Source organism: Carassius auratus, chromosome 5 (genome assembly GCF_003368295.1).
Source record: "Carassius auratus strain Wakin chromosome 5, ASM336829v1, whole genome shotgun sequence".
In the NCBI taxonomy this organism is placed as follows: Eukaryota; Metazoa; Chordata; class Actinopteri; order Cypriniformes; family Cyprinidae; genus Carassius; species Carassius auratus.
Window position 1 is genome coordinate 20,694,059 of NC_039247.1, and position 13,280 is coordinate 20,707,338.

The following is a 13,280-nucleotide window of genomic DNA, read 5'->3' on the forward strand; positions in this document are numbered from 1 at the left end:
TTTGTAAATCGCTTACCTTTGAACTGTGGAATTCGGTTGCCATGGCAACAGGAAGTAGGCCTCCACTACTGTGTAGAGCGGAGCTGTGGGGACAGCGGCAAGGCAAGTCCATAAATTGCTGCCTTGCTGCTATTGAACACATTGTGCACAGGATGCAGGTAGAGGTTTCAGGGAATAAATGAATTGTGACACTCCCTTTGAAAATGAATGTCTCTGTCCAATGATTTGTTGGCACTTGGGAAGTCTCTGCAAGTTTCCCAGTGATAAACTGAGGCCAGAGAGGGAAGGGCTCATGTTTAGTCAGGCACACATTTTACTTTATTGAAACCAAATGGGCTGGAGGAGCCCATGCACAGCTGGCTATAGTGACCCATGCACTTTTATTTATTTATTTATTTTTATTTTTATTTTTATTTTTATTTTTATTTTATTTTTTTATTTTTAGCTTGCATCCAAAATAGCCTTTTAATGATATTAATTGTTAAAATTGATCAATATAGAAATGCATTGTTTAGGAAGTGTGGTTGCTGATTGATTTAATGCACTTAAATGCTAAATGAGTGATTTTAAGGATGGATTCTTAATTATTATGGAGCATATCCTGTTTTTGGGTTTGCACAGGTGCACTCTTAAGACCTGGAAATTCATAGAACGCCGCTGATCTCAAACATCTTCCACAATTACAGCTCTTGTTTGTTTTCATGGAAACCTTCCAGATGGAGTGGCAATCAACAAGAAAAGAGAAAAAGAGACCTCTCCAGAGATATGAAAAGAGTGCAGGAGAGATCTTAGATGTGGAACACACATTTTAGGCAGCTTTAGGCTGTCTGAACTCATTTCAAACAAGGCTGCCAGAAACCCAGCATTTCCTCTGGTCTGGGCTTCCTTCCAAAGCTCCAACGTGAAGTGTAGAGGCAGTAAATTAATCACGAATGTATTTGAGGCCTCATAGTTTATTACTCCCATTTACAGACGCATCTATTCATTGTGAATGTGAACGCTGACTATATTTACTAATAGACTGATAAGTGGGAGGTTCCTGATATTTCCTTATTATGTGCATGGATTCAGTTATCCACATGTCAAGTGTTAAGTGAGCTGTTGCTTCACAATCTTCTCCCCTTATTGGGCATATTTCATGTATTCACTTATTAATGCCTCCCTCTGTAAGACTGACAGCCCATAATGATAAACTGCATGACTCAACAAGCTTGGCTGTATCAATTGCTATCAGATCTGTATATACAAGAATATTTATACGCCAGCTAATACAAATTATAGTGTTGACACATTGGATTGTCACATCATTAAGCACAGAAGAAAGTTTGTCTCTCTCAGTCTGGCTGCTTACGTCATGACTCACTCTGGGGTCTTGAGTTTACTTTAGAAATATCACCGCTTCAGCTAGTGAGATGATGTGCGAATCAATTATATTCTGACAAACGACTTGCCAAATGTTTACCAGACTGGCTTAGCACATTTTTCACAATCAGTGTCTCATTGTAGCTAGAGATGGGAACCATAAATAATTTCATTATTTCAGTTCTGATTCCATTAATGATTCTTTTAGTACTTTTAGGGACTAAATATTTGGAACAAAGAAATGCAATTTTGTTGCCAAATGATGAGATAATTGTAATAATTAAAAATAATTAAAGTTCTCGCAAAAGGATTTTAATGGCTTATTAAATATCTTTTTAAAAGACAGGAGGTATTAATGAAGTCCAATAACTGTCCTTAACTATATATTGAAAAATACTACACTAAAATGTGGTAACATATTTCATTCATTCATTAATAAAAAATAAAAATCAGTGCTGACAAAAACATACAAAATTATGTACTTTTAACGAAACATTGTCAAATGAACAACCAATCAAATTTCCGAGTAAAATCTAACAGGTAGTTCCTTTTTTGTAATTTGTTTATTTATTTCTTTTTAAGCTCTATGTGTATGATTCTTGAAATAGTAATTCATTAGAGCCATTTATTTGTGAGTGGCGAATGTGCTGTATATTGTATGCGGTATTAGCAATGTTGCTGTGTGATTGAATAAGAAGTGCAGGAAACTTGCATATTTTATTTTGTTGTTCCAGAATTGAAAACCGTTAATGAAACCAAACTTTCAGTCATTCAGTTCTAATATGTGACCCTGGACCACAAAACCAGTCTTAAGTCACTGGGGTATATTTGTAGCAAAAGCCAACACTTTAAAAAACTTAACTTATTTTTTTATTAGTAGTATGCATTGCTAAGAACTTAATTTAGACAACTTTAAAGGCAATTTTTGCAATATTTAGATTTTTATTTTTTTTTGCACCCTTGTATTGTTGTATCTCTGCCAGATGTTGTCAAATCCTAACAAACCATACATCAATGGATAGCTTATTTATTCCGCTTTCAGATGATGTATAAATCTCAATTTCGGTTTTGTGGTCCATGGTCACATATGGTTTTTCAAAACAGAACTGGTTCCAAATAAGCGTTAGCTTGTCTTTCTCATTTATTTCTTTTGTCCTTTCTTCGCCAGATCCCAGTTCCCACAAGAGGAGGCACAAGTGCAAAGAAGTTGAAGAGATCCAGTGTGACGTGCAAAAAATGTGTACCTTCTCCAAGATCCTCACCACCAAGAAGAACCTGGATCACGTCAACAAGATTCTGAAAGTCAAGAGGCTTCAGAGGCAAGCCAAGACAGGGAATAACATGGTGAAGAGACGCAGAGGGAGGCCGAGGAAGCAGCCGCTTTCTCTTGAGGAGGGATTGCTGGGTCAGATGCCAGTTCTAGAAAAGTGTGTGGATCTTCCAGGGAAGAAGAACCTTCACACTGGTCTGGTTCCTGCTCAGCTTGAGTTCTCCAATCACGACTCCATCACAGATGCCATTGAGTCAGTGGTACACATGGCCAGATCCCAAACCAACTGGCACAAAGCTCAGCCGGAGCTCCAAATCGAGCACCCAAACCGCAAAGGAAGAGGGCACAAGAGAGAAGAAGCTACTCTCACCTCACATTAGAGAAGTCATGACAGTGCACTGTGAGTTAGCCTTGTGCTTGGGTCTTTGTATCGTTTTTTCAAATTGTTTTGATCTCAATTCTACTGACACATTTTAATGGGCATTCGCTGAGAACTTGGATCATGGTTGTGGTCTAAAAAAAAACTCAGCTTTTGGTTTGTACGATTCTGTCCCACATTTTTTTATTGGTCTCAAGGAGACAAAGTGAACTTTTACTCTCCCAAAGCCCATAACCATGAAGACTTTGAAACTATGGCTGTAGCCATAATGTACCAGCACATGTAAATGAACTTCAGTGACAGTACTGTGCACTTTTTTTCTTTCTCTTTTTCGTTTCACTCAAGCACAAAGCACAGGTCTTCTGGCAAAGGTTGATTTCGAACAACAGGTCACCAGTAACTCACTGCTAACACATGCTTACATAGGCTTGCCTGCGCTCAGGTGTGTTTCAGGCATGAACTAATGGCAATACTTTTGGATCAAACTCTTTTGATGGCTATATTTTCACTGTACATAGCAACATATTCTACTAACATTTCAAATTCCAAGTATTTTAGATCTACCTATAATGTCAGCATATTAAATCAAAAACCATATCAAGTTTGACATTTTTTTTTTGACATTCATTTTTTTTAACCAAATAGAAGAAAAAAGCTTGTTCAAATGGAAAAACGAAACCTATTTAGTCATGTAATCTTTACGAAGTGGAATCATTGCAGATCGAAGGCTTGTTGAGACAGAGGACATCAAAACACATGCCAGTAGTTCACAACAGGCTCAATGAAAAATGCTACGGTTGCATTAAAAACCAACAGAGCACTTATTTCTTTCCTCTTTGCTTTTGTAGAACACGTTTGAGTGGGCTTGACAGTTTCATAGTTGTTTGTTTTTTTTTGCTTTAAATTCGCATCTGGATGGTATTTTCGTTATTCAAGTCGCCTTCTCCAGAGTCTCTTTGAGAATGCGCCTGCTCTTGTTAACTAAACAATAATAGTATGTCTATATACCTGTCAGTATTACATATCCATATGACCAAAGTTTCAGTGTAGTCGTGTATCATAGAATAGATCGGTTTCAGTTTAGCTGCTTGTGTATATTACTATGAATGGTGTGCTTATTCGTAGTTTTTGAGAAAAAAACGGGGGAAAAAACCGGAATGTACACTGAAGACTATTTAGGTGAACGTCCTGAACATGGGACATCACAAACTAATCAAATACATGTCCTGTTTTAGACTCGAGTTACAATGATACAACGATTTGGAATCGGGATAGATTTGAATGTGGCCCGAATTTGAATAGCTTTCCATTTTTTTAATGATTTCTTGGTTTTTCCATATATGTGCCTTAGGTTTGTCTATAAATCCATAACGGTCAAGATATCAGTCTAGAATGCCCTGGTTGTATTGTGTTCATCATCTCGGTACACCTTCACCGGTCTCGCTACAGTATAATATAGGCTTCATTTCGACTATATACGTATATGTAAATGCATACAGTTCAGTGAGCAGACAGCACATCTATACACCTGCAGACATTCAAAATCTCTCTCTAACCAAACCCACGCAGGGTTGTTAACATGAATACATGCTTATTTACTATGCATCAGGTTATTGCTGTGAATCCACTGACGCATAACTCTTTGGCATCGACTCTTTTGTAAGCTTTCTGTTAAATGAAGTGGTCTTACTGAAATTTGAAGCCTGAACCGTTCAAATTAATCTGACTACCATTTCTCTTTGCAATTCTAGTCATTGTCTATGGGAGCGAAATCAGCCTCTAAGCTGTGCAGCCTTAATCAGATCTTCAATTCAACAAGTTGTCCCTGTAAATAGTCTACCGTCTGTAGGTTGCTGTATTAGCTGTGTGAATCATGCCTAAGAGTCATGTCAATATGTTGCACTCACAGTTGTCCAAAGTAGGACACATATTGTGGCTGAAACATGCCATGAACCATTCTGTCCTTGTGAAAACCTGCAGTGCGTTAAAGCTAAATAAAAAATAATATATGCCGGCAGCTATTTGCCTCAGCCAGTTGTACTGGACCTTGTGTAGGATGCGTCCATTTGCACTGGTTCCACTAAACACCTGCGAACATTGCCAAAAATGTTGACTTTTTATTATTAGTGCTTTAAGCACAGACAGCTATGTTTTAACACAAAATGTACACCGTAGCAGTTTTCTGAAACATGATTATAAAAAGTTAGTCAAACATGGCTTTGGTATCAAGGCCTGGCAGCTCAAATATGCTCGGCTTCTATGGTTTTAAAATGCCAGATATATTTTCTCCACCAGCTGATAAGTGGTGCCTTGTGAAGTTAAGTGTATTTTTTTATGTTCCTGCTTCTAAATGACAATTAGTGTCGAGTCAATATTAGCGAGGTCACCGAGAGAATGTCATCCACGTATTTTAGTTTGTATCGCTCTTAATGAAGTTATAATGCAAGTGAAGTGTTAATCAAAAGTCATATTTCTAACGAGGACAGAACAGAAACTCTAAATTCAGACACATGGTGTTATGACAATTTGGATGTCTGTATCTGCATGCTCTATTTGATTGTATGCATACAAATTTTGAAGAAGTCAAGCAGTACTGAATATCCGTTTGAATGAGATCTTATACATCTTATGTTTTTTTTTTAAATGGATTTTAAATTCATAGAGCATTTTGTACATTGTATGGATATTACAAACAGCAAATAATGGACGTATATAGAAAATAATTAATACTGATATACGCAAACATATGCATTGTACATAGAATGTATGTATACACATTCATGTTTTGTGTAACTGTGCATACAGACATGTTTATAAATACAAGTACTAGCCTGTACATATGTACATACATATAAGCTTGCATGTGTTTGGTCATGTCTGCTGCTCATGATCTTGTAGTTTTATTTTTTTATTTCTTCTTTTTCTTATTGTAAAGCTCATTTTGTGCAGCCATCTCCGGTGAGCAGTACTAAGCACTTAAAATACAGTTGATCTTGTTCATGTCATTCATTGTGCAAAAAAAATACAAAATAAATAAATGAATTTATCGAGAGCTCACTTCAGTTTCTTTGCCTTTTTTGCATTGTTGTTGACATACTATGTTAGTCATACTCAGCAAATTATTTGTATTTTAAAACATTTTACAAGCCATGTACACTGTGGTTAAGAAATTTGGGGTCAGTAATTATTGATTAATTTTTTTAATCAAGCATTCTGTACCTGTAATTGGTGTCAATGTGCAGTTTAGGAGAAGGAATCCCTGCTCATCAAGCTCTGCACCTCGTATATCCCCTCTCACTGCATGATTACAGCACTGCATAGTAGAGATAAACGGATTGGCCCGAATCCCAGCCGTTGGTTGGTGAAGGCGAAGTGAAAAGCATCTAACCCATAGGCCTGTGCCTCTGTAAAATTGCTGTTGCCATGGCAGCTGGGTGAACTGCCCAAATATTCCAGTGCTCCACTTGGCTTGAAGAAAATGTCTCAAGTCAGGCTAGTTAATGGGTACTGTGTCTGCAACGCTGCAGAAGCTCGTCAAATATTATGTGCTGTGCGGAAAATCTGAGACTGTAATTTCTGTTGAAAAGTCATAATTGTGCTTTGAAATGGAAAACAGATGAGAGGGGTCTGGCTATTAGAGGTAATGGGGTGCAGATGATAACGAGGGTTGTTTGTGTGAATCATGTTGGCGTGACTCATCTGTGGCACTACTGCTATGCGTTGCTCACAGCGTAGCCATGTTACACCTAATTATGTGAGTTAGGACTTGACATACATAAAAAGAGAAATAAACAAGCCAAAGTCATTTGCTGTTCCATAACTGTACTTGACTGGATCTGCTTGCTGTTAGCGTCTTGACATCGACCGCTGACGTGCGGTAAAATGTCAGCTACAGGAAAATGTGCACAATTTGGTAAAACTTCAAATTATGTTCCAACTGATCTCCGTAGACAAACATTTTTGAAAATAACTGAACTTTGAAAATAATTCATTTTCATCCTTAGATGTTTAATGAATATGATTTCATAAATATATATATATATATATATATATATATATATATATATATATATATATATATATATATATATCTGTGTGTGTGTGTGTGTGTGTGTATATTATATTATCTTATCTTTATGTATATGTGTCCAAATATACAATATATTGTTATTATTATTATTATTATTATATTTTGTCCATTTTACATTTATCTGAAATGTATTTTAAGTTTATAAATGTATTAAGGAGCCCATTGAAGTACATTTTGTAATATATAAATACATATTATACTATTTTGGCATTCAAGGCTTAAACATATTTTCTTAAGATGTGCTGTTTGCAACATATAATTGTACAACATATATAGCATATATTTTTTTAATTGTATTACTTAATTTAATTAACAGTTTTTTTAGAATGGTTATTTATTAGTTTTATTATAATCATTTTATTTTTTTATTTTTTTTTATCTTTATTGGTTTATTTAATTATTTGGTTTTGCAGTATGAAATAAACAGCAATGTCAGGAATTTTTTATGAAATAAACTGAGTGGGGGAGTATATCTAAATTATAATAAATACATTTGAATCATTTTATTTATTTTAACAGCGAGTCAGTAAGTATCTGTAAATGAGTAATTAATGCAGTTAATTCTATTTATGTATTTAATGCAGTATGAAATAAACAGAGTGTGTCAGGAAGTATCTCTAAATAAAGGAATAAATGCTTCTTAACTGCGGATGGTCAAAGACGATGACCCATAGTCAGTCCCTCATTATCTGTATTTTTCTCTAGACTGAAATGCTTTCATTTCTTCAGATTTGAGGGTCTGCACAGAAACAGGGTCCTCCTGCAAACACACATTGCATCAAACTGATTGAAAATCCCTGCAGAAAGCAGAAATATTCTATAGCAAATCACTTCCTCTCCATCTGCCTGCAATTACCTCAGCTTGAATGTAGCCTCCTCTCCCTCTTGACTCCCTCCCTTCTATGATTATTCCTCAAAGCACCACTTACTATTTGGGTTGCGCTTCACATTGTGCATATATGTCGCAGAACGCAAAGGATGCTATTCTTTATGATTGGCAAGTGGCAGGGTAGCAGCTGCAGTTGCTACGGTGACAGCCTGACTTGCAGCAATTTGGATAGCGAATGAAGCTGTTAGTGTTTTGAGGACGACGTGATGAGGGTTTTAAACCAGCCCTTCAGCAGCCCCCTCACTCAGGATTTGAGATTTATATGTCAGAGCAGAATCAGGATATGATACTATCTCTCTATCCCATGGGAAATCTTGATGTATGGGATGAACGTTTAAAAATCCCGTGAAGATGTTTTATATACCACAGAGAATGTGTGAAGAATGAAGGAAATTGAAAGGTTTATGTTCAAGAGAGAAATGAAATCCAGTGTCTTTGATAGTGTAAAGCTTGTTGATCATCGGAGTGAGTTTCAAACTACCAAATTAGACTCAAAACAGAAAGTCATAACGCTGTCATAATCAGTTTCATAAGGCTCACTGTCAACCATGATTTTTTTTTTTATCATTAAATCAAATCAAAAATGTTATATTATTATTTATTAATAATAAAAAAAGTGTCGCGGTTCATTGACTGACCGACAGGATTTAGTGTTAGTAACCCTTGGAACATTTAAGGAAACCTGCAAGTTTTATGGTTGGTCACAGTTGTGACCTGTGGAATGATGTGTATATTGAAATTAAATAATTTCTGTAGTCATCAAAATTCTTATATCACTAAGCCCAGTTATTAACACATTTTAAACTTGGGTTACTATTAAACATAAAGACCCTTATGCAACACTGATAGATCAACTGAGATAAAAGACAAAATAAGTTATAATCCCAGCAGTCACTGTTGTTGCCTTCAGCGTGATTAATCATTCTATAACCACACTCAACAAAACTGAATCATTTTAAATACATGTATTGATACTAGACACCTTAAAGATAACATGTACCAAAAAATTTTGTCAAATCTTGGTTAACATACTTTACTAACCTGTTGTTTTGGCGCTTTGATGCTGCCATCATCACCTCATGGTGCAAACAGGAAGTAAACTGCTCTGGTCATGTAACAATTGCTCCAACCTCGTGACACTGAACATATTTAATTGAAGAACCTTTTATAAAAAAAAATAATTTTTGCAGGAAATGCACTAAAACACCAGTCCGTAACCGGTCACTATTGTGGCCAATGGGATTAAATAGTTGAATGCATATTATGAATTTTAATTCATTTAAAATATTTAAAGTTTTAAAAATGTTTATATTATTTTAATTTATTTCAGTTTACATTTTTATATGTTTGTTTGTTTTATTTTCCTTATGCACTTTCATGCCTAGCATTTTTAAAGGAATATCCTGGGTTCAATACAAACAAAGCTCAACTCGCAGTATTTGAAGGCTAAAATAATAATAATAATAATTTTTATTAAAATTTTTATTCTTATAATAATAATAAAACAATCATGTTTATTTATTTCATTGTATTAATATGTAATATTTATAAATTAATTAATACATGAATGAATTTCTCACAATAATAGTGTTAATGCATATTCTGTATATTATTATTATTATTATTATTATTATTATTATTATTATTATAACATATTTATTAGCTTAATTATTAATTAATAACAAACAATTTCGCTTAATTCAATAAAAAAAAAAATCACTGAGTGGACTAGCAAACTGAATTTTGTAAAAAAATCATAGTTGTATAAACATTGTTCAACTGTTCCACTGGCTATTGAAGAACTTATTTGCCCTTCTTACACCAAGTGGCCCCCAGGTGATTTCAGTTTGAGGATTTTCAAAACATCAAAAATCTCTCTTGCATTTTGCATCCATTTTCACTCTTTTCCTTGTTCTACTTGTCCTGCAAGACACGGAGACTTGAACTTGAGATTTACTTTCTTGTAACTTAATTTTTTTTTTGTTCCTTGTTTCTCCACAGTGACTCCAAGTCTTTGATTGCTCTTCCCGAGAGCTACTTACAGGAAAGCTCTCCCAGTAGAGCACTCGGGTTACTGTTTAGTGAAAAGGTGCTTTTATTCCCAGTAATTAGTGAGGCTAACTCAAGGCATGGAGCAAAGCATTCAAGTCTCTCTTTCCAAACATGCAGAGGATCTGAAAGGTTAGGTCCTCAGACGCAGAGGTGAGACATTTTTCCTAAAGCACGACTCTTGAAAAATTATAACGCTGTTATGTTAGTGTGGCATGTCTGTTTTGTTTAGGAAACACTTCACTTTCCCAGCTTTTCTTTTGGATAGGACTTAGTTGTTTTTAGATGACTATGCAGTGGACAGTCAATATGATCCCGCATATCAATGTGTGTAACTAACTATACAGGCTTCAAGCACTAAAGAAGCATCTTCAATGCTAGAAAGAGCTGGTGAGAGTTCACTAGCCCTGAGCAAAGCACTTAACACCCGACTGCTAGAGGCAAACTGACCCTTGGTCGCTCTGGAGAATTAATTGAATCTGAAACGGTGGATGGCTGTGACATTATGTAATGCCACTGAAGTCAGAGATGGAAGAAGGAAATACGTTACTGTTTATGTTGCTTAGGTTCCATCACAGCGAAGAGTGTTGATTTTATTTGATCCTCTTCACTTCAGGGCAGTGAGTTCTTCTTCTCTTTATTGTTTTGGATAGGAGAGCTCTCTGAGCAAATACATTATATAACCCTCTGGGTTTTTTTTTTTCATGTACTTGTATTTTTTTAAGCACCATAAAAGAAACATCCAAGGTTTATTAGTTGAGCTCACTTGACTGAACATTTACTGTTTTTAGACTTTTCCCTCATTTTATTTAAGAAAAGCAAAAATCTGGGTTACAGTCACTTGTAATGGAAGGAAATGAGGCCATCTATCTATCTATCTATCTATCTATCTATCTATCTATCTATCTATCTATCTATCTATCTATCTATCTATCTATCTATCTATCTATCTATCTATCTATCTATCTATCTATCTATCTATCTATCTATCTATCTATCATTGTCTCTGTCTGTCTGTCTGTCTGTCTGTAAACATTTAAATGTAATACTATCCCCATTCACCTTGATTTGTGCTTTTTCTTTTTAGAGAAATGCTGTCAGTTGAGCTTAACTTGTATTAAACCCAGGATATTCCTTTCAAAAAGATGGGCATGAAAGTGCAAAAGGAAAATGATGAAAAGCAAACAAATAAAAAATGATACTTAAAACCCCCCAAAAAAGATACCCTAAAGATCCAAAACTTGTCACATTAATGAAAACAGTCTTCTGTCTATCCATCAGAACTTAAACAATTTTTTTATCCGTGGCCAAACTGTTCCTGACTATTTACAGCTGGTTTAATTTTCCCGATCCTTAAGAAACTGCAGTCCTGTGCCCCAGTGATAGCACATTATTGTAAACATATAATTTCATAGGGAAAGCAGCTCAGGTTGTTGGCTGTTTGCCGCCATTTCATTTAGAGTAAAACTAAAAAACCGGGGAAGTTGCCAACATCTGGTCTATGTCAGTGTTAAGGGTTTCCAACCATTGCCCCTCAAGCTGCCAGTGTGAGGATACAACGCTGGTTTTTGTGATTAATCAGAGGCACAGCATTAATCGTGAAGGCCCCGTGTTCACTGCAAAGTAAAGTAGGCCAGATTAGAAGGGGAATGCTACTTCAAGTGTTTATTCATTTCAGGCTTACATGTTACATGTTACAGTGAGTCAAATGACTACATGAAATATGACAAAATCTGGTGAGCCTTTATACTGTGTGCCATTTTATGTGGCACTAGGTGTTCAAATTTAGTTGAATATTAGGAATGTGATGCATTTATTTTTATGTAATGAACTTTAGAAACATGAAAAATGTCATTAATACTGTCATTAAGTCATTAATACTGAAGTCTGTTTCCACCATGAATAATAATAATAATAATAATCAAAAGGTAAATAAAAAAAATGAAACCTCACAATTTTTTTTGTCTGTGTCTACCAAAGAAGAAGAAGAAGAAGAATAAAAAGCAATTGCACCTTTTGATCACACAAGTCTCACTTCTGTCTCGCAACTCTACGTTTCTCAGAATTGAAAAAAAAAACGTCAGAGTTCTGAGATTATATCTCTCAATTCTTATTCTATTTTTCTCAGAATTTCAAGGAAAAAGTCAGAATTGTGAGATACATAAAATTGCCATTAATAATAACATCAATACATTTTATATATATATATATATATATATATATATATATATATATATATATATATATATATATATATATATATACAGTATTGTTCAAAATAATAGCAGTACAATGTGACTAACCAGAATAATCAAGGTTTTTAGTATATTTTTTATTGCTACGTGGCAAACAAGTTACCAGTAGGTTCAGTAGATTCTCAGAAAACAAACAAGACCCAGCATTCATGATATGCACGCTCTTAAGGCTGTGCAATTGGGCAATTAGTTGAAAGGGGTGTGTTCAAAAAAATAGCAGTGTCTACCTTTGACTGTACAAACTCAAAACTATTTTGTACAAACATTTTTTTTTCTGGGATTTAGCAATCCTGTGAATCACTAAACTAATATTTAGTTGTATGACCACAGTTTTTTAAAACTGCTTGACATCTGTGTGGCATGGAGTCAACCAACTTGTGGCACCTCTCAGCTGTTATTCCACTCCATGATTCTTTAACAACATTCCACAATTCATTCACATTTCTTGGTTTTGCTTCAGAAACAGCATTTTTGATATCACCCCACAAGTTCTCAATTGGATTAAGGTCTGGAGATTGGGCTGGCCACTCCATAACATTAATTTTGTTGGTTTGGAACCAAGACTTTGCCCGTTTACTAGTGTGTTTTGGGTCATTGTCTTGTTGAAACAACCATTTCAAGGGCATGTCCTCTTCAGCATAGGGCAACATGACCTCTTCAAGTATTTTAACATATGCAAACTGATCCATGATCCCTGGTATGCGATAAATAGGCCCAACACCATAGTAGGAGAAACATGCCCATATCATGATGCTTGCACCTCCATGCTTCACTGTCTTCACTGTGTACTGTGGCTTGAATTCAGAGTTTGGGGGTCGTCTCACAAACTGCCTGTGGCCCTTGGACCCAAAAAAGAACAATTTTACTCTCATCAGTCCACAAAATGTTCCTCCATTTCTCTTTAGGCCAGTTGATGTGTTCTTTGGCAAATTGTAACTTCTTCTGCACATGCCTTTTTTTTAATAGAGGGACTTTGCGGGGGATTC

The 13,280-nt window shown here is 35.3% G+C and overlaps 1 protein-coding gene across 1 annotated transcript in view; it reads left to right on the forward strand.

Moving 5' to 3' along the window:
- The window catches only part of LOC113080497 (SET-binding protein-like), a 63,176-nt gene extending 57,108 nt beyond the window's left edge, over positions 1-6,068 (forward strand). The window contains exon 4 of the mRNA XM_026252643.1: positions 2,531-6,068. Within this exon, the coding sequence (XP_026108428.1) occupies positions 2,531-3,012 (482 nt within the window). The 3' untranslated portion in view covers positions 3,013-6,068. The remainder of the gene's footprint in view (positions 1-2,530) is intronic.
- Positions 6,069-13,280: the final 7,212 nt, after the last annotated feature.